General features: G+C 35.5%; 1 protein-coding gene across 1 annotated transcript; it reads left to right on the forward strand.

The window, feature by feature from the left end:
- Positions 1-5,103: 5,103 nt before the first annotated feature.
- Positions 5,104-22,241, forward strand: GRP (gastrin releasing peptide). The gene is made up of 3 exons (XM_053700417.1): positions 5,104-5,437; positions 6,958-7,202; positions 21,871-22,241. Exons 1-3 carry the CDS (start codon positions 5,269-5,271, stop codon positions 21,922-21,924), a joined length of 468 nt encoding a protein of 155 aa, XP_053556392.1. The 5' UTR covers positions 5,104-5,268; the 3' UTR covers positions 21,925-22,241.
- Positions 22,242-23,136: the final 895 nt, after the last annotated feature.

The following is a 23,136-nucleotide window of genomic DNA, read 5'->3' on the forward strand; positions in this document are numbered from 1 at the left end:
ACAAAAGTCTGGTAACCTTAATCTCATTCCTCTTGCATCTAAAGCCACCTCCTTGCTTGCAACAAGCTCACTTCTATCCATGAACTCTTTATCTCCCACTCTCTCAATCTTCTGGCTCTCACAGAAAACTGGCTCTCTCCTTCAGACACTGCTTCCTCTGCTGCACTGTCACATGGGGGTCTCCACTTCAGCCACACTCCTAGGTCTGACAAAAGACAAGGAGGCGGTGTTGGTATTTTACTTTCCTCTCGTTGCAACGTTCAACAAATACAGCCCTTCTCTTCTCTCGCATTTTCTTCATTCGAAACACACATGATTTGCTTATTTTCTCCCCTCTCTTTACGCGTTGCAGTCATATACCGCCCCCCTGACTCCACAACTCAATTTTTAGATCCCTTTGCCGCCTGGCTACCTTACCTCCTTTCCTCAGATACCCCTGCCCTCATTCTCGGTGACTTCAACCTCCCTGTTGATAATCCCACTGCCTCCTCTGCAAAAAAACTTCTGCAACTCACTTCCTCTTTTGGCCTGTCACAATGGACTGACTCTCCCACTCACAAAGATGGTCACTCCCTTGATCTGATTTTCAGCTATCGATGCACTATCTCAAACTTCACAAACTCACCTTTTCCTCTTTCCGACCACCACCTCCTCACTTGTAACATCACCTCCCTCCCTACAACTCTCCCTCCTTCTACCCCTCACACTAAACTTCACAGAAGTATCAAGTCATTAGATCAGCAACAGATCGTTAACTCTCTCGAACCTCTTCTCTCTTCCATCCCCTCCTTTTCCTGTCCTGATGACTCTATCTGCCACTATAACTCCACCCTTACATCTGGCCTTGATAATCTGGCCCCACCTACCATAGCTTGGAAAACATATACTCATCCTCAGCCCTGGCATACTCCTCTGACAGGGTACCTACGCAGATGTTTCCAAACTGCTCAGCAGCACTGGAGGAAATCTCAGAACTCTTACTATTCTGCCCTTAATCTATATAAGCAACATTACTTTTCTACTCTTATGCTTACTCTTTCTTCAAACCCAAATGTCTGCTCTCCACATTCAATACTCTTCTCCGCCCACTCCCACCACATCTTTTCTCTCAGCTCAAGATTTTGCCAGCTACTTCAACAACAAAATCGACTCCATCAGAAATGAAATAAGCTCTCAACATACTACCGGTCTCCCACCCCCTCAAAAGCTCACAATCATCCAAAACCCACAAAGCCATAAATTTAGCTCTTTTGCCCCTGTTACAGAGGAAGAAGTTTCTGCCCTTATACTATCCTCTCACCTCACTACCTGTCCCCTCGACCCCATCCCCTCACAACTACTCCCCTCCCTCTCTTCTTCCCTTACCCCTATGCTCACACACATCTTCAACCTCTCCCTCAACACTAGTATAGATCCCACATCTATTAAACATGCAATAGTCACACCTATACTCAAAAAAACTTTCTCTCAATACAACCACCCCATCCAACTACTGCCCTATTTCCCTACTCCCTCTTCCCTCAAAGCTTCTTGAAAAGCTAGTATATGCATGTCTATCCCATTTCCTTGATCCACTGCAATCTAGATTTCTCCCCCTTCACTCAGCAGAGAATCCAATTGTTAAGGTTACCAATGACCTACTTACAGCAAAATCCAAAGGCCACTTCTTTCTACTTCTTTCTACTTATCTTCCTTGATCTGTCTGCAGCCTTTGATACTGTCAACCACCCTCTTTTGCTCCATACCCTCCAATCCTTTGGCATCTGCAACACAACTCTCTCTTGGTTCTCTTCCTATCTGTCTAACCGTACCTTTAGTGTAGCCTTCTCTGGGGCATCCTCTGCCCCATTACCTATTTCTGTAGGGGTACCGTAAGGCTCTGTCCACTGTCCCCTTCTCTTCTCAATCTATACGTCCTTATTAGGTTCCTTAATAAAATTCCACGGGTTTCATTAACATTTGTAGGCTGACAATACCCAAATCTACCTCTCTGCATCAGAATAATCTCCTCCCTTGCTAACCTGTGTCACTAACTGTCTCTCTCATATCTCATCTTGGATGTCCTCTCACTACCTCAAGATAAATCTCTCCAAAACTGAGCTCCTTTTTTTCCACCCTTCTTCCAAAATCTCCACCCCCCATGTCTCTATAACTGTTGCTTACTCCATAATTACCCCAACCTCACATGCCCAATGTCTTGGGGTCACACTTGACTCAGATCTTTCTTTCACTCCTCACAATCAGTCCTTAGCTAAAGTCTGCAGCTTCCACCTTAAAAACATTGCTAAAATTAGACATTTCCTTACACAAGACACAACTAAGATTTTAATCCACTCTCTTATTATTTCCCACCTCAACTACTGCAACTCCATTCTCTCTGGTCTCCCTAGCTGCCGCCTAGTTCCTTTACAATCCATAATGAATGCCTCTGCCAGGCTCATCTTCCTTACACGTCGCTCTTCATCTGCCATACCTCTCTGCCAATCCATTCACTTGCTTCCTCTTGCCTCCAGGATTAAACACAAAATTCTCACTCTGACACACAAAGCCCTCACTTGCATTGCTCCCCCCTACATCTCAGACCTTGTCTCCAGATACTCTCCCTCACGTCCTCTTCGCTCCGCTCATGATCTCCTACTCTCCTCCTCTCTTGTTACAGCCTCACATTCCCGTTTACAAGATTTCTCCAGACTGGCTCCCATCTTATGGAACTCTCTGCCTTGCTCCACAAGACTCTCCCCTAGTTTTAAAAGCTTTAAGTGCTCCCTGAAGCCTCTACTATTCAGGGAAGCATACAACCTACACTAACCTTCCTATCTCCACTGCTAACCCCATAGCATGTAAGCCTATGAGCCCAGCTGTTTGTACTCCACCTTCATAAGAGCCGACTACAACAGTGCAACTTTCGGACGGACCCTCTACCAATTTGATCCCTGTAATTGTTTCTTATATACCACCTATATTCATAGCGCTGCGGAACCTGTTGGCGCTCTACAAATACCTGATAATAATAATTATTGTATTTTAAGTGGGACATTAATTCTGCCTATCATATTCATCCAGCGTATGCATAGCCACCAAACATGAATAAAATGTCCTCATTCCACACAACCCTGCCAGCAAAAATCTCCCACCAAAGGTAAAGGATTCCTAATTCTGTGTGGGGTAAGGCATTTAAAGGGACAGTCTAGTCGGAATTAAACTTTCATGATTCAGATAGAGCATGCCATTTTAAACAACTTTCCAATTTATTTTTATCATCAAATTTGCTTTGTTTTCTTGGTTTTCTTAGCACAAAGCTAAACCTAGATAGGTTCATATGCTGATTTCTAATCCCTTGAAGGCCAGCCTCTTATCTGAATGCATGTTGACCATTTATCACAGCTAGAGGACGTTAGTTCATGTATGCCTTATAGATAACATTGTGCTTACGCGCAAAGAGATACCTAGGAGTCAGCACTGATTGGCTAAAATGCAAGTCTGTCAAAAGAACTGAAACAAGGGGGTAGTCTGCAGAGGCTTAGATGCAAGGTAATCACAGAGGTGAAATGTATATTAATATAACAGTGTTGGTTATGCAAAACTAGGGAATGGAAAATAAAGGGATTAAATATATTTTAAAACAATAAAAATTCTGGAGCAGACTGTCCCTATAAAGATCTTTAGCCACTCTTCCTTAGTGTACACAGGGAACGTGAGTGAATTAGGGACAATGAGGAGCATTTATAGATCAGTGAAAATGCTCCTCTAACCTGGGCTTTTGTAGTACAAAGTAATTTAAATGTTATAATTGTGTCATAATATGTTTTATTTGGATGTGACCTAAAGAAATGTTTGAGTTTGATTTATGAAAACCACCAAAAGAAAATCCCATTGCTACACTCCTCAGATTCTCCTTTGGGATTCATGGTATCATAGTTAAGTGTCTTACAAAAAGGTAATGCATTGTTAACATATTCAATACTTAGGGTTTCTATATTTATATTTAGATGCAAAGAGTTACTGGATAAGCAGCAGTCAAAGAGGAAGGGTGTAGAGGAAAACTATTTACATGGGGAGAGGATCTTCCTCCGGGTGCAGAAGACTTAATTTATAAAAAGATATTTTATTTTTTTCTGTGGGTCAAGCATACCCCACCAAGTTGAGGGTGTCAAAGAAGTTTGATGGACACATTCCTTATTATTATAATTATTATTATTATTATTATTATCTATTCTAATAAACTATTCTTTTTAGGATTAAGCCCGCCTCTACTAGGAGACATGAAGGATGGCCAACCCACCCTCCATTTAAGACAGCTATACCTATGGCTTGCTTTGCCTTTAAAAGTATCATGTATTATTCATGGAAACTGAATCATAAAGGTTTGCAGAAAGTTATGATTTTACTGCTTTTCTGCATATACTGTATATGTATAAATTCCAAATGAATATCTATAGTAGGAAATTGTAGTTTTTTGGGGGGCCTAAGACACCCTATTGGTGTGTCATGCACTAAACGCACATCAACACTTTCCTTTTCTGAACTTGATTAATAATTATCTTAATGGGAACATTTTGATTAGTCTGAAAATGTTTCCATCATTGACAAAAGTATAAAATGTAGGGCAAATGTACACAAAACGGAGAATAGTTAACACTACATTCGCTCCATGAGCCTCATACTACTTCATTAACAATGTAATTTATCTTTGTTCCCTGCATTATATGTTGGGTTTTTTTCCCCTACGTCTTCAATATAATGGCAACTAACAAACACAACTAGCCTGCATGGTTCTAGCAAATAGAGACAGTAGCTGATGAATATTTGGTGAAAGGTGTCTTATTTCACTCATATGATGACAATAATATGCAGAGGTCAGGTACTATGTTTGTTATAGGAAACAAACAGTAATAATATTTGAGTGACACGGTTTGTGCGTGGTGGTATTGGCATATCTGACTCAGTCCTACTGCTGGATATATCAGATCAGCTGGCTGGTTGAGGTCAGTAAGGCACTGTGAGGGAGGTGTCTGCCTAATAAATTCTGACAACAGCCCATCCTATTTCACTTATAAATGCTGCTCATAAAAGGGGAGTTATAGTAAAGTACGGAGAGGTTCCAAGCAATTCATAATTCCTTCCATCAGCTACTTCTTCTGTACCGCGGACAGCTCCTGTTTCAGCACCACAGACAGCGCCTGTTTCAGCACCACAGACAGCGCCTGTTTCAGGACCACAGACAGCACCAGCTTCAGCACCACTAACAGCACATTATACACAGATATAATGGAAGGGGTTTTGCTCTTCTGGAAGTACCGCGCCCTCTTCTTTCTTGTACTCTGCAGCCTGGTCCTCTGCAAGGTGCACTTATCACAGGCTTCCCCTGCCTCCCAACAACACAACGATGCGGCTTCTCTATCCAAAATCTACCCGAGGGGCAGTCACTGGGCTGTGGGTAAGTGCGAGTTCTGGTGAAGTGCCAGTGGTGTTAAATGATCTATTATTACTCCAGATTAAACAATTGTGATTATTTACAATATACCTGAAATAATTACATTACTGAGTCTCTTTATGCTCTACAAAATGTATAGTTATTTTAGATATATTGGAATAAAATACATTTATGGTTATCCAGAGTGCCTACTTCAAGTATTTGTAAAATGTATTGAAAGCTCCCTGATGGTTGTAATTACTTATGATCGGTGTGCAGAGCTCAACTGGGACTGTATAGATCTCTCTCTCTCTCTCTCTCTCTCTCTCTCTCTCTCTCTCTCTCTCTCTCATCTACCTAGTATATATCATCTATCTATCATATTGCTCACATTAAAGTAATCAGCTAATATAGTCTAATAGTAACAATACACTTTTCCACTAGAATAGTGCACTGCTATACTTTGCAACTTTTCCAAGGACGTTAGCAAATACAATTATGGTGTCAAACTCTGCAGGTACACTTCGTATTGTAGCGTTTTAATCACCACTGGTTTAGTCTATGGAAAAATAAAAATAATTCTGGTAACCTTAATAAATTGTGCTTTTATTAAAATAATTATAAATTATACTTTGTAATTGCACAGACGTTTATTTTTGCAGACATGTACTAAGAAATTGATATTAATCTGTATTCTTATTAAAAATATCGTTATCAATACTTATAGTGCATGTTAGTATAATAGTGCATGTTAGTATAATAGTGTATGTTAGTATAATATAGTTGCCAAAATTATTATATTTCCAATAAAAACAAAATGCGAGTCTGATAATCTATATGAAAACGGATTCATGTGCCTGTTCTCTTGAAATAAAGTAGCATAATGAGCTTGTAGCATTATTTCATTTGTTAAAAGTACTAGGAATTCGTTAACCTTGAGATTAAAAACATTTTCATTTTAGTTTGAAATACTTCAAAAGTATTCACCCCCAACAGACTTTTCCAAAACAGATACAAATGTGAAGGAAACACGTTTAGCACAATTGTATTTGTCTAGTCATAATGGTAAGTCGATATTAAAGGATATTAGATTTAAAACATTTACGTTACATATGTTCAGTGAAAAATCTAGTTACTCCATTGGTAATTTTGTACTTTTGCTTCAATTGTTTTATTATATTGATATTATTTTTACTTTACTAATTGAAATAACCGCCCTATATTTATTTAGCAACATAAGGACCAAGTTATTTATTTTATGGTATTATTATACTATTTATTTCTTTAGTCATGCAGTACATTATATCTTGAGTTTATAGGTTATGAATGTTAATGAAAATAATAAAACCTTTTCATCAATAGTCTGCAGTGAAAAAAATAGATGAAAGTTTAAGAACAATTCTATTTACAATGAATTATATCGTTGTGCAACTGTTGAACTAAAACATAAATCCGTTCTTCCATCTATCACGTTATTATTAAATGTGCATTGCATGAGTTCTTTTGTCAGGAGTTTGTGATTGTTTTCTTTTTTCTACCCTAAGGGCATCTCATGGGTAAAAAGAGTATAGAGGAATATCCTTATGCGTATGATGAAGCAGACAGGTCCTCAGCCGCAGTCTTCTCTGAAGGAGACAAGCCATCAGATGGATACCAGCAGTGGAAAGAGTCACTTCTAAATTTGTTAAAGATGATAGAAGTAAACGAATACAGAAATAGTAAAGCAATGAGAGAAGCCTCAGTGTACAATAAGAAGTTCTCGGGTGCTGAGGATAATAATTTGAAAGAGGTAAGATAACAAAAATGTAATGATTCCTTTGTATTTGTAAACTTACTGTAGTTAGCGTCTCAAATAGGTCATAATAACCTACAATATTGTCTTTGTTAATAATGGCCAAAATAAAAATTACCTAAGTGAGCCTTAATTAGAGAAATATATACACGTTTTAATCAGTCCAGTATTTCTTTCAGTTTGTCTTTAAAGGGATAGCCTACTCCAGAATTGTTATTGTTTAAAAAGATAGTTAATCCCTTTATTACCCATTCCCTAGTTTTGCATAACCAACACTGTTATATTAATGCACTTTTTACCTCTGAAATTACCTTTTATCTAAGCCTCTACAGACTGCCCCCTTATCTTTTGAAAGACTTGCATTTTAGCCAATCAGTGCTGCCTCTTAAATAACTCAATGGGAGTGAGTACAATGTTATCTAAATGACACACATGAACTAGCAGTGTCTAACTGTCAAAAACTGTCAAAATGCACTGAGATAAGAGGCAGTTCAATGTCTTAAAACTTAGTATATGAGCCTACCTAGGTTTAGCTTTCCACAAATAATACCAAGAGAGCAAAGCAAATTTAATGATAAAAGTAAATTGGAAATTAGTTTAAAATTGTATGTCCTATTTGAATCATAAAGGTTTAATTTTGACTAGACTGTCCCTTTAACTTATTTTGTTCATGATTCAGATACAGCATGTGGTTTTTAAAAACTTTACAATTTATACCTATTATTGGATTTGCTTTGTTCTTTTGAAATACTTTGTTGAAATGCATACCCAGGTAGGCTCAGGAGCAACAATTCACTACTGGGAGCTAGCTGCTGATTGGTGGGTGCACATAAAGGCGTCTTATCATTGGTTCACCAGATGCATTCAGCTAGCTTCCTGTAGTGTGCATTGCGGCACATTTAACAAAGAATAGTAAAATAATTAAGTAAGTTTGATAAGTAAATTGGAAGTTGTTTACAACGGTATGCACTATCTGTATCATGAAAGAAAATATTGGGGTTCATGTCCCTTTAAAACGGGACAATAATCTCCAAATGTAGTTGTTCATATAAAGCGAATAGTGAAAATATTACTGTGCAATACCCATTGATTGTTTACCTTACCCACTTGTCCTGCAATTTATCTTGTTATTTTCCATGGTACCAAGAGGCTGTTGTGCCCCATGGAGACTTCAGATGATTTACCCTGTGCAACATGTTACACAGTGATTGCTTGATCAGTACAGGATATCTCCCTCCAGGACTATACAATTATAGAATGTTTGCCAATAAAAGGCTTTTAATACACTTGTTTAGTCTGCAGAGTTTTTGCAATGCATAATATGCATAAGTAAAACAATGACAAAATGCTATTTCTATTGGATTTTACTTGACAGATGTGGCAATTCTGTCTTAAAGGAACTAATTTGGAGACACCACTGTCCACCTAGAATTTGCTGCAATTTCACTCAGAATGACTATATGTGTTAACCATATAAATGCCTTGGTTTAACAAATGTACATTTCATCTAATTTGCATGAACCTGTAATGTTTTTTGTTTGTAGTTTGATGAAAGTACTACAGATAGGCAGACATAATGCACTATCTGATGAAGATGCTATTTTCATCATAGAGACACCTCAATTAACATTATCATTAAAAAAAAAAAAACTATGTAAATTGTATATATTCAACATTTTGGTGCACTGGGCTCTTTCTTCCCCATACACTAAATAATTAAATGAATGTTGTATTGTTGAGTTTTTCAATCTGTTTTAATCTAATTTGATTACTACATTTATCAATATAAAAAGAGTGCAGATGTCCCATTATTTTAGAGGAAAGCAAATGTTGTCTAATAGCTTCTACAGCAGGTCTATCCAATCATTTTAAATGATCAGTCTCACATATATATATATATATATATATATATATATATATATATATACATTTTTATTTTTTTTTTTTTTTAAAGAGTACATTTTAGATATTTTACTACTACTGATTTTTTCTAGCAAAAGCACCAGTATTTGACTTCACAATACAATGATGCACCTGTGCTCTTGTACAGTTCCATACTGACGTGCATATCAGAATTTGTGTCTGCACATTTCCACTAGTTTTCATTAACTACTTAAAGGGACATTCTGGTCAAAATGTAAATGCACATAGATGAATTACATCTTTGAATAGAAACATATGTGCAGTATATATGTATTGACAAAAATGCTTCTAGTAAAAGTTATCATTGCTTAAGTATTAACATTTTTCTCTGCACGTGCATGCATGTGAAGCATAGCTAGATATTCTGAGTGCACTAGTATATTAAATATTGCAGCTGCTCAGAGAGCCAGTGGGGCTTGTATCATGTCTCCAATTAAAGGGATATTATACCCAATTTGTTTTCTTTTGTGATTCGGATAGAGCATGGAATTTGAAGCAATTTTCTAATTTACTTCTATTATCAAATTTTCTTCACTATCTTAGTATCTTTATTTGATACAGCAGTAATTAAATCTTAGGAAATTGCCCTTTTTTTGGTTCAGCACCCTGGATAGCACTTGTTGATTGGGGGCTACATTTAGCCAGAAAGCGCTACCCAGGTGCTGAACCTGAAATGGGCCAGTTCCTAAGTTTTCATTTTTGCTTTTCAAATAAAGATACCAAGATAACGAAGAAAATTAATAATAGGAGTAAATTAGAAAGTTGCTTAAAATTCATGAAAGAAAAAATGTGGGTTAAGTATCCCTTTAACAAATTGAGTCATTAGATGGTATAAGAACCTTAGTCTCTCTGAGCAAGTGTTATGTGTACAATGCTTGTGCACAGTGCATACTTAAATAGACTTTTGAAACAGCTATAGCTTTTACCAGAAGCATTTTTGCTAATACATGTATATTACAAAAGTGCTTCTATCCAAAACTGAAATGCATCCACATGGATTTCAATTTTGTCTGGAATGTCCCTTTAAAGGGATATGAAACCTAAACATTTTCTTTTGTGCTTCAGACAGAACATACAATTTTTAAATGTTTGCAATTTACTTATATTATTAAATTTGCTTCATTCTCATGGTTTTCTTTGTTGGAGAGATACCTAGGTAGGTTTCTAGATGGCAGGAAATAGTGCTGCCATCTAGTGCTCTTGCATATGGATAACATTCTTGCATAACTGCTGCCATATAGTGCTCCAGACATGTGCAAGATCCTAAGCATACAACCCTGCTTTTCAACACAAGATACCAAGAGAATGAAGCAAATTTGATAATAGAAGTAAATTAGAAAGTTGTTTTAAATTGTGCGCTCTATCTGCATTATAAAAAAAGACAATTTTTGGATTTCATGTCCCTTTAAAGACAAGGGTTGGTAATATAAGTTGATAATGGAAAATTTCTCTTTGGATCATATACATTCTAACGTAAACTGGAGATTATTTAAATCCATTCAGAAACAAACCAACTCCAACGGATCAACCATGCCAATGAACTGTCCCAACTCCATCCCTGAACCATATAGCCATGTCCATGAACCTCTGTACCCCCCTCCAGTTTCACCCAAGATAGCCCTAACTGAGCTACCATCAGAAAATACTAGTGTCTGTTTTAAATTATATGCATAAAATATACATTTTTAAGAGAATTTCAAACTGTTATTGCATTAGCAAAATTTGCATTGTATTGCAGTCCAGGGGCATAACCATTAACCCTTTGAGTGCTAAGCACTTTCCCACCTGGGTGCTAAGTTTTTTAAGACTTACAGTGTTGGAAAGGTTAGGCGATTAGCTTTTCAACGGTGGGTCTTGGGGGTCTGTAGCTGCTTAGATGCCTGAGATATAGGCTTCTAAGCAGCATTCCCCCTGTTTCTATACTTAACATTGTTAAGTATAAATAAAGTTGCGCGGTGACGTCATCACGTCATTGCGCGTGATGTCACTGCGCATAACGTGAAGCCCCGGCGATGCCTGTCACTATGCAGGCCCGATCATCGGGGAAGGAGCGGTTGCGACTCGATCTCCCTCAAGGTGGGAGAGTGCTAACGACGACTCTGAGCCGTCGTTAGCATCAGAGTGGGAAACTCTGCAACAGCTCAGAGTCGTTGTTAGCACTCAAGGGGTTAAATAGTCTCTTGGGTGTTGTTTTAAACTTATCTCCTTTAGTATGGGCAATTTGTGAAATATAGAAATGAGTTAATTTCAAGTGCAAGCACTGTGCAGCATGAAGAAGAGTAAGTGATATGAATTCCAAGTAACACACCTCCAGCCTCTCTGTGGGCATTGGGAAAACCACAATTTTAGAATTAATTTTCAGAAAAGAAAGGCAAAATAAATCATGCAAGTGCATCGCAAAGTTGTTGTTTGTTTGTCAATGTGTTTAAAGGGACAGTAATGTCAAAATTAAACTTTTGTGAGAGTACACATTTAAAAAACTTTACCATTTATTTTTATGTTCACATTTTCTTTGTTTTCTTTGTGTCCTTTGTTGAAAAGCATACCTAGATAGACTCAAGAGCAGCATTGTTTGGAGCTTGCTGTTGATTGGTGGATGCACATATTTGCTTCTTGTCATTGGCTTACCAGATGTGTTCAGCTGGTTTTCAGTACTGCATTGTTGCTCTTGAGGTAAGGTCGGGCAGACTTGCTGGGCCTATGGCTCTTATCTGCCGTCAATATCTATGTTTCTATGTTTATATGTTACCTAGGTATACTTTTCAACAAAGGATACTAAGAAAACAAAACAAATTGGAGAACAGAAATAAATTTGAAAGATCGTTAAATGGTATGCTCTGACTTAATCAGAATATCTTAATTTTTACTTTACTATCCTTTTATTTAAAACTTTTATGCAGAATTACATTTTGAATTTGCTGTCTATTTAAATTACAAACTGTTTAGGAGGTACAGAAATGGATTTTGATTATTTTGAAAAATGTTTTTTGGAGACGGTGATAGAATAGAGGACAACGGTGTAATTAATAATGGTGTAAGCTGATTCAATAATGATACTGGATATGTGACACACTATGGCAATCATAAGTCTTCATTCAGGACATACTTAGAAGACAGGACCAGTTAATCTAATAATCTAATCACTGCACAGATTTCCTGCATTCATTGTTTTTTTCAGCATTTTATACAAAGCTGTAAGAAGACAATCTTATACCTCAGCTATATAAGTTACAATTAAAGGGACATTCCAGTCAAAATTTAAATGCACATAGATTTATTACATCTTTGAATAGAAACATATTTGCGATATACATGTACTGGCAAAAAAGCTTCTAGTAAAAGTTATCACTGTTTTAGTGTTAACATTTTTCTTTGCACGTGCACATGAAGCATATTGAGATATTGTCACTGCACTCATATTTTAAATAATGCAGCTGCTCAGATCATCAGTGGGGCTTGTATCATGTCAGCAATTAACAAATTGAGCCATTACCAGATGGTACAAGCACCTAAGGCTCTCTGAGCAAGCGCTGTGTTTAAAATGCTGGTGCACGGTGCATACTTAAATACACGTTTGAAACAGCTATAGCTTTTATTAGAAGCATTTTTGCTAATGTATGTATATTACAAAATTTCTTCTGTTCAATTCCAGAATGCACCCATGTGGTTTCCAATTTTGGCTGGAATATCCCTTTAAAGGGACAGTTAACACCAGAATTTTTGTTGTTTAAAAAGAAAGATAATCCCTTTATTACCCATTCCCCAGTTTTGCATAACCGACACTGTTATAGAAATACACTTTATACCTCTGTGATTACCTTGTATCTAAGCTTCTGCTGACTGCCTCCTTATCTCAGATCTTTTGACAGACTTGCATTCTAGCCAATTAGTGCTCACTCCAGGTTAACTTCACGTGCATGAGCTCAATGTAATCTATATGAAACACATTAACTAATGCCTTCTAGTGGTCAAAATGCATTCAGATTAGAGGCAGTCTTCAAGGTCTAAGACATTAGCATATGAACCTCCTATGTTTAGCTTTCAACTAAGAATACCAAGAGAACAAAGCAAAATTTGTGATAAAAGTAAATTGGAAAGTTGTTTAAAATTACATGCCCTATTTGATTCATGAAAGGTTTTTTTTACTTGACTGTCCCTTTAATGCTATTTATGATTTTATATGGCTATAAGATATAGTATTCTTGTACACAATTGTTGTAGCTTTTGCTTTATTTATGCCTGTTAGACAATTTATAATGAAATTGTTCCATCACAAACAAAGTCTCCAGGAACACCGGCATAAACCTTAACTTTTATTCACTCTTCAGATAAAAAGTTGACAAACAGCAGCATCCAATGACCCAACTGACGTGTTTCAGCAATAGCCGTAGTCTTAGCTGTGGGTGCATTTGGACTTTATTATTCATTATTTCATTATTTATGTTTAAAAAAAATCTACCAATTAGCTAAAATCAAAAACAGATTCACCAATCCTAATTGCTCTTGCCATTACATGATTTATTGATATGAAATATAAAGGTGGAATACTGCTATTAAGGTGATTATAATGGTTCTATATAGTTCACATTTCCAATAATTCTATTCTAATTTATCAAATACATATTTATAATTAAATATCACATTTTACATTAATTAGGAAAAGAGTAGCTATTTGTATATTTAGTCTATTTTTGTGTATGTCCATAATTAATAAGTATGATGCATTGCACAATATATTTCTCTGCATATTTATTTAATTAAATATTTACATAGAAAGTAGCTAGAAAGATGTCTTGTTATATATTGTTATTGTCAGGATTATTAGGTGACCATGCAACGAAGTTGCGGGACAACCTATTGTTATTGTTAGGATTATTATTATTTTTCTTTTTATTCCACTAAGATTTTTATTCAATTGCCCATAACTGCTTAACTGTTTGTGCAAAGCTCTTGAAATCAGGTATGCTGGTACAGCCTATTGCTCTGCTACATCTCATGCAATATTGAACTCATAGGTCACATGCTCTGGCAGCCATATTGCTTTTTGCTAATAATTTTGATAAATTCTTAGAAATAGATTGCTCTACAACTGCTTATGTTACAACTTTGAAACTTGCTGTGCTCACTGCTGCTGTTACCTAGAATTGCTTTTGCTCAAGAGAAGTGCCTTGGTCACATGATGGGGCAGCCATCTTGCATTTTGCAAAAATCTTTAAACATCTTCTTCTCTTAAACTGCGTAGTGCAATAAAGCACAATATTGCACATATGCTCCTTGCAAAGTCTTCTACCAAGTTTGTTCAAACTGCAATATTTCTATAATCAACATGGCTGCCGTGAGACATTAACCTTTTTATCGACATTTAGTTGCGTAATTTTGCACTTTATACATTAGTTTTACAATATTTAACAATATTACAGTGTAATAGACACATGATTACACATAGTCATAATCCTCAAAGACAATATTGCAGTCAAAATTCGCACTGCGCAGTCGCCTTCATAAACTAAAACATTTGCAAATTTTCATGAAACTTATGCAAATTGTAGAGGTCTATAGTGAGCATTAGTATGTGCAATTTGAAAACCATACATTGCATAGCTTGGCGGCCATTTTGTTTTGTATGCTCTGTTTTTAAAAACTACAAAAATCTTCTTCTCCGAAACCACTTATGGGGCAGACGTAACATTTTGTTTATAGAGTTATCTTATGACCAACATTCAGATTTGTTCAAGAGAAGTTGATAAGTCATGTGGTGTGGCAACTATTTTGAATTGTTAAAAAATGCTTAACAATATTTTTTAATTAATAATAAAACAAAAAACGTTTTACAAAAATGCTTTAATTTTGCCATGTTTATTCACATCTATGGTGAAAACTATTTTGCATAATATGGTGGCTGTATATCATATAATATGACAGTCATTTTGTTTTACACGAAAATTTCAAAAATCTATTTTCTCTGCAACCGCTTATGTTAGAACTGTGAAACTTGCTGTATAACCTTATATTGTGAACTAGAGTCACAGTTGTTCATGTATAACCCTCATATTTATCATGCTGCCATTGTGCAACAGATGAGCTAATTTCAGTGCTTGGATTATCTGACCCATGTAACACCCGACATATTGTAGAATCTGAATTGTCCTTAGTATTGCCTGAAGGATATACAGGGAAATCAGCACAGAAGTGTGAGTGCATTAGCTTATGCTATGATACCAAGAAGAGTACCAAGTCATAAATTGCCAACATTTAACCAAGTTATAAAGTCATCCTTACAAACCTAGCTACACATGCAAGGCAATATAAATTGGCTTTGTAAAAAAAGTCATATGACTTGCTAGAAGATGAATAGTGACAGTTCTGTGTCCAACTTTTCAAAAGTTAATTACTTCAGGTTGTATAATCTTTGTTTACCAACTAGTTAATGTCAGGATTTAATACCCCAACTAAATAAATCTTCAGCTGTGAATTAGCAATTGTAAGTGTTAGTCGGACGTCGGTCATTTAGGTAATAAAATATGTATTTTTTTTAAAAAAAGGGAAAAGCACATACATAGCAACTTAAAATACAATAACGGTGTATTAAAATAAAATAATAATATGAAATATGAAATGTAATAATATTATACGATACATATAAATACTTGAAATTAAATTAGGTTCTTAAATTTAGCATCTGAAATTATTCTATGTATCTCAAAAGATCTGTATATAAAATAAGTTTTAAAAGCAGTTAAAACTTTAATTTTGATAGCAACAATTTAATTGGTCTGCAATGCAAGAACACACCCCTTAAAAAAAAGCCTCTTGAATACCTTCAATAAACTTAAAAATGGCTTAGATATATTTCTGGCTAAAAACAGAATTCAGGGATATGGTTGTTTGTGTTAAATGGTTTTGCTTTCTAATTGTTTTAATCTAAACTCAGTTGGTAGATTATTTTTTCAGGTAGTACTATGTTAATGTTTATCTTATATAATTTGTTGTGACCAATAAGAATACATATAAATCAGCTCCCACACATTATAAACAAATGACTATGCCACATTTAGGAGGCTCAGGGTTTTCCACAGATTTCAGCCATTCTGGGTCAATTATCAGGGTTAAATAAATTACAGAAAAAGCAAGCAAAATAAATAATGAAAATGCATTACAACGTTTAACTGATTAACAATGAATTATTTTATTGGGAATTCAATCTGAGTTTAACTTCCTTTTAAGATGCCAGTATACATTAACTGTAACTTAATTTCAAAGATACATTTTCTTCCCTTTGACATGTACCCTTTATCACAGTTTATCCGTGTATGATCTGGCAATCTCATCTGTCGGTTTCCTTTTAAAATAGAAAATGTTTATAGAAAAAATATTCTGACAGGTTGTCCCATTGTTTTTCTATGAAGTTAAAGTAAACAAGTATTAATGTCACAGTTGGAACAATCAGAGACTGATTCAGCTGGAGATTATTTTGAGCATAATATAAAATAAGACATTTTTGTGCAGAAGAGGAAAACTGTTATTTATATATATTTTCCATGTAAGCGTCAAACTAAAAACATTTGAAGTCTAAAAGTTAGGATTATCTTTACCCTGATGACCGATATTGGAAATCTTATTTTTCTTTCACGTACTGAACTGAGCATTTTTTGTAAAATACCCTATATATATGGGATAATACATATGTAATTGTTTTCTTACTTAGTAATTTGGCAGTAAATATTGAACACAGCTTGATTAGCTAACTGCCCCTCCAATTACTATACCATTCAATGCAAACTATTTAAAGGGACATTAATTACTAAATACATTTCCTGCCCCTGCCCCTAATTATGGGTTCCAGCATTTTATAACTTGAATTACAATGCAGGTTACTGAAGGAGAATGCTGTACACGTGCAAACGCATCAGCATTGGAATGCAGTGATTGCTTAATTTCAACATGGAGTCACCCATGACTAGAGGGAGGTGAAGAATAACCTCAATACTATGCTTATAAAACACATTGTATAGTATAACATATATATTAGTGATGCTGGAGAGCATGGAGAAGCTAGAGAGTCTATTTATATAGCCCACTGTTCTAAGTTACTGTTTTGCAACACATTCTGGTAGTCAAGTTTTGAAATGCACCTTAGCACATACAGGGTCAGATTACAAGTGGTGCGCTATTTAATGCTTATGTATGATCGCAAACACCACCAGAAGTCAACTTTTAATGCATGCGTGTTAGCGTGTGTATTACAAGTTGAAAGTTAAATGTTTGCATGTGAGCGAGCGAAAGGTGGCGCGTGCTAACTTCAGGACTTTGGATATTGCAACGGCATCAATTTCTTCTCACCATAGACTTCAATGGAGAGAGCAAACTAGAAAAAAAACTAACACTTATCACTCGCGTGCTAACCCGACAGGAATTAAACCTACAGTGCTAACCCAAAGGTAGTTATAATTATTCTACATTCCAATGTTCTTCACATAGAATAAAATGTTCTATTTATTTTTAAATATATTTATAAACAGTAAATTATATATGTGTGTGTGTATACATATATATATATATATATATATATATATATATATATATATATATATATATATATATATGTATGTATGTGTGGTGTGTTTACATGTGTATATATGTGTATATATTTATGTATATACATATATGCACATATAAACGTAAATGCACATGTATACGTACACAGTATATACATACATACACATATATGTATGTTTATATACATTATAACCCTTTCCATTCAAATACCTTGTCATATACCATATAACTTTTAACCCTTATAACTTTTTTAATATATATATGATTCATTTTTATTAGATATTGTATATATGAGTGTAACTCTTTATTTTAATGTATTTATGTTGAGTTTAATGTAACTTTTTTTTAGCCATGACACAACTCAAGGCCTTCAGTCACGCTAACCAGACGAGCACAAATTTAGTTTGCGCTCATGTGATCGAATCTACTTTCAACTTGTAATATGCACGCAGTCTAGTTTGCACTCTGCCAGTCTCAGTGAAACCTAGATATGCTTAGGTGTAGCAGTGCACAACTAGCTGAATACATCTGGTGAGCCAATGACACCAATCAGCAGCTAGCTTCCAGTAGTGCTATGCAACTCCAGAGCCTACCTAGGTATTCTTTTCAACAAAGGATACCAAGTGAGCAAAATACATTTGATAACAGAAGTGAACCAGGAAAGAGTTTTGTTCTATTAAGACTAATAAGACTAGACTGATTAACTAAACAATATTAGGCAGCAAATGTCAATAAGAGATCTGGGTTGGTGGTAATCGGGCCATAGAAGAAAGCCACTGTGCTGCTGTTCATTCCTGGTAGATTGCTTCTCTTTCTTTATGAGTGAAAAGAAAAACTGCTTAGAAAATTAAATTTTGTAATATGTTTTTACGTTGGGGAAGTTACAATAAAGATTGCAGTAGTGTCCACTAGAGACCACTATATTTGCCACTGTTTGTAGATTTATAGCAGTGTTTCTCAAACTTTTGGTAGCCTGTACCCCGTAGGCATCTAGTTATTTCCTGTGTACCCCAACTGTAGCACAAATATTATTGATCTTTTACAGGAGCAAAATTTGAAATCATGTGTATTACTTGGTTTCACAAGCTTGTATCAGATATATTAATGAAGTAAATATATGGAAATCAGATATATATTTTTTGGAATTAATATTTGCCAATATTACAACACAGAAATATAAACACATAAAACACAGTTATATAGTCCATTGCCATTAATAATTATATGCAATTAATATGCTTCTACCATTAAAGAAAGACAGCATGATGAGGAAAGCAATATTTATGGTACCATCTTTCTATTTTCAATAACCATTTCATACACAGTTTATCTCATTTTATTGTGGCAGACTACTATGATGCACTTTACCTATATCACACTGGCATATTTATCTGGCACTTGCCTCTTTGACACTTGGGGGCATATTTATCTGGCACTTGCCTCTTTGACACTTGGGGGCATATTTATCTGGCACTTGCCTCTTTGACACTTGGGGGCATATTTATCTGGCACTTGCCTCTTTGACACTTGGGGCATATTTATCTGGCACTTGCCTCTTTGACACTTGGGGGCATATTTATCTGGCACTTGCCTCTTTGACACTTGGGGGCATATTTATCTGGCACTTGCCTCTTTGACACTTGGGCCATATTTATCTGGCACTTGCCTCTTTGACACTTGGGGGCATATTTATCTGACACTTGCCTCTTTGACACTTGGGGCATATTTATCTGGCACTTGCCTCTTTGACACTTGGGGGAATATTTATCTGGCACTTGCCTCTTTGACACTTGGGGGCATATTTATCTGGCACTTGCCTCTTTGACACTTGGGGGAATATTTATCTGGCACTTGCCTCTTTGACACTTGGGGGCATATTTATCTGGCACTTGCCTCTTTGACACTTGGGGGCATATTTATCTGGCACTTGCCTATTTGACACTTGGGGGCATATTTATATGGCACTTGCCTCTTTGACACTTGGGGGCATATTTATCTGGCACTTGCCTCTTTGACACTTGGGGGCATATTTATCTGGAACTTGCCTCTTTGACACTTGGGGGCATATTTATCTGGAACTTGCCTCTTTGACACTTGGGGCCATACTTATCTGGCACTTCCCTCTTTGACACTTGGGGGCATATTTATCAAGCTCTGTATGGAGCTTGATGCCCCTTGTTTGAAGGCTCGCTGGAAACAGAAGTTATGAAGCAGCGATCTAAAGACTGCTGCTCCATAACATGTCCGCCTGCTCTGAGCCCGCGGACAGAAATCAACCTGATCGAATACGATCTGGTTGATTGACACCCATGAAACTGCAGGGGGCGGCATTGCACCAGCAGTTCACAAGAATCGTATCATGTCCGCTCGCACATTGATAAATATGCCCCTTGGTCACAATAATACACTTTCCATGTTCATGTCAGAGAAGCTCAATACCAGCCCTCATATGTCCCTGACAAGCCAGAATATAAAGTTTTACTAATCTGATGTGATTCAGTGATTGAGCAGTTGTCCAACCTAGGCAGGGAATTACTCACACAAGGGTAGAAATGAGAAACACAGCTTTCTTTGATTTGTCATCAATCGATACATCAGGTAAAAAGTAAGTAATTTATTATTTATGCAAAAAGTAATTAATGCCAGTCCCTGGAGTACCCTTTGCTAAAGCCTCAAGTACCCCCAGGGGTACACATACCACAGGTTGAGTAACTAGGATTTAAAGGACCATTAAAGGGACAGTAAACACTTTGATATTTTAATATAAAATGTTTACTTATGGACAATGAAACAATCATGTACTGCACATATTTTAATTAATTATTTTCCCCCATTTTCATGTGCTTTAGCTCTTAAAATTAAAGGGATAGTAAACCCCCAAATTTTCTTTTAGGATTCAGATAGAACATATAATTTTTAACAACTTTCCAATTTACTTCTATTATCAAATTTGCTTCATTCTCTTGTTATCCATTGCTGAAGGAACAGCATTGCACTACTGACAGGAAGCTGAACACATCTAGTTAGCCAATCACAAGAGACAAATGTGTGCAGGCACCAATTAGCAGCAGCTCCCACTAGTGTATGATATGTGCGTATTCATTTTTTAACAAGGGATACTTAGAGAACTAAGCACATTTGAAAATAGAAGTGAATTTAAAAGTGTCTTAAAATTACTTGCTCTATCTGAATCATACAAGTTTGATTTTGACTTTCCTATCCCTTTAAGCAATTTCTAATTCTTCAAACTTGACATGCACCCTGCTAACTTCTCAAACTATAAAACAATTAATTCTATACTAACATTATGACAGTGATTAGCCTTGTTGTCTGTGAACTAAAGCCTAGATTGGCTCCTCCAAATAGGGTAAATGGTGGGTGGAGTTTAGCTATTTAAAACTAATTGCAATATAAAGGATATTAATTTGTTTTTAAAATGTTAAGACTTGGCTGATATATTATTCTATAGCAATACAACAGAAATGGTACAAGGTGTTTACTTTCCCTTTAAAATCAACTGCAATAAACAAATGCATAAAAAGATAATGAGATAGCTTTTACTCGTTATTTAAAATGAGCAGTAGATGGACAAATGTAAAAGTTCCTTCCATTTCTCTGCCCCTTTTATCATGTGACAGCCATTGAGGAATCACAGACTAACAAATGTATTCACTGTGAACTAATGTTTAATTTTGATAATGTTCTATTCTATTTTGACTTTAGTGTTCCTCAAAAGTACAATATCCTTGCCTTAAATGCTGCTCTAACAGCAATATTGTGGCTGCCGACATTTTGCAATGACTATATTATTGTCACATGTGTTATTGCCCCCAAAAGGTCAATTTTCCATGATCTTCTTGGATGCTAATGAAGACTGAAAAGCATTGCTTTGTACAACTTGCCTTCCTCCAGGGTCATGGAACACAATATTTTTGTCCTGGAATTGTGAGCTCTTACTATAGTCAAGATTTAAATTTTCCCTTCAGACTGTGGGCAGAGATAGAAAAAAATATAAATAATATAATGAAATGGTTCCAACACAATATTAATGATGGTCATGTGTTTTTTGAAAATTGTATGTTATATTATATGTCCTTTAAAAAACATATTACAGATTTGTTTAGAAATTCCTTCTTTTGCTTGCTGGGTGTGCCTACTAATTTTATATGTTTTGTTTAAATTCTAGATGTTGGATTACCTGTATCAAATGATGAATATGAAGGAAAATACGTCAAGCTGAACGATAATCATTCACTTGGGAAAGAAGGCATGGATTTTATCTTTGAAAGGCTATTTCACGAGCATTTGATTGTACCAGATAACAGATTTTATTTATGTAAACTATACTTATTTTGTGTAAATTAAATGAGTTTTCTTGTTCCAATCTTACTAAAATTCCATGTTTTTAAAGCAAGATCTTGATCTGCTTTCTTGTAAATAATTGTCAAGGAAGGGTCTTCCAATTACATAATTAAATTTCAGCACCACTTATAATTTCATCTGTTTAGTTAGTAGACACAAAATATTTTAACATACACAATAAATATTCAAATAAAATGTTTACTTGATTGATTGTTTTTACACTTACTCTTTGATGTTTATTCACAATTTCCTAATATATATATATAAACTCTTAATCGTGATGCAACAAAATATATTTGTGAAATGTGTAAAAGATATATAGAGGTGAACTAGCTTTTTGTTATAAAGACTATAAATTACATGTCATATCCAGTCCTTTTTACATTTAAGCTTTATTGCTTAAAATATCTAGCATATTCAAATAGAATTTTTATGATTTGTCATGCATTCACAATTTACCGTTTAAGTAATGTTAAAATCCAAGTCTTTTGCATAAAAACTCGTAGCTGTCATTTTGATTTCAGTTCACACCAAAATTGGAAACAATGTTTTAGCAAACAACAGAAATAAACATTGTCAAAAACAATACTTGTGAAAGTTGAAAAGTGCCCAAATAGTGATAGAAAAATAGTTGCTCGTTCTGCCCATCCTGACAAAAGATGCATTCAGATGGGTTAGCAGTGGTGTGGATGGTAACAGATTACAATAGGTTTCTATGAAAGTCGAGATTAAGCAATCTCCTTTTAAAACACAATTTTAACAATGACAGTACTGATAGTGACAATCAGTGAAAATCACAGCAGTGCTAGTGAGACATTTAATCAATTATTAAAAACGAAAACTAAAAGAACACCTTTTGTAGATTTTGGGGTTCTGAACTGACTTTTCCTACAGCTCCCTTTAGCTAAACATATTATCACATACTCAACACATATACATAGGTATATCTACCTATACATATGTAAATGTGTACCCTGTTCACTGTAAGCAGCCTCTCCAACTCTCCAATAGGGATGAATGGAGCTTAAATGAATCAATGCCATGAATGTTAATACATCTATAGAATGTATCGTGTGGCCATTGTTTTGCA

This window comes from Bombina bombina, chromosome 2 (genome assembly GCF_027579735.1).
Source record: "Bombina bombina isolate aBomBom1 chromosome 2, aBomBom1.pri, whole genome shotgun sequence".
In the NCBI taxonomy this organism is placed as follows: Eukaryota; Metazoa; Chordata; class Amphibia; order Anura; family Bombinatoridae; genus Bombina; species Bombina bombina.

Excerpts from the sequence above, each read along its gene's own strand:
- GRP (XM_053700417.1), top strand. The coding sequence starts at position 5,269 with ATGGAAGGGGTTTTGCTCTTCTGGAAGTACCGCGCCCTCTTCTTTCTT. Across the intron at positions 5,438-6,957 it reads GGGCAGTCACTGGGCTGTGG|GGCATCTCATGGGTAAAAAG; the intron begins GTAAGTGCGAGT and ends TTCTACCCTAAG. Across the intron at positions 7,203-21,870 it reads AGGATAATAATTTGAAAGAG|ATGTTGGATTACCTGTATCA; the intron begins GTAAGATAACAA and ends TTTAAATTCTAG.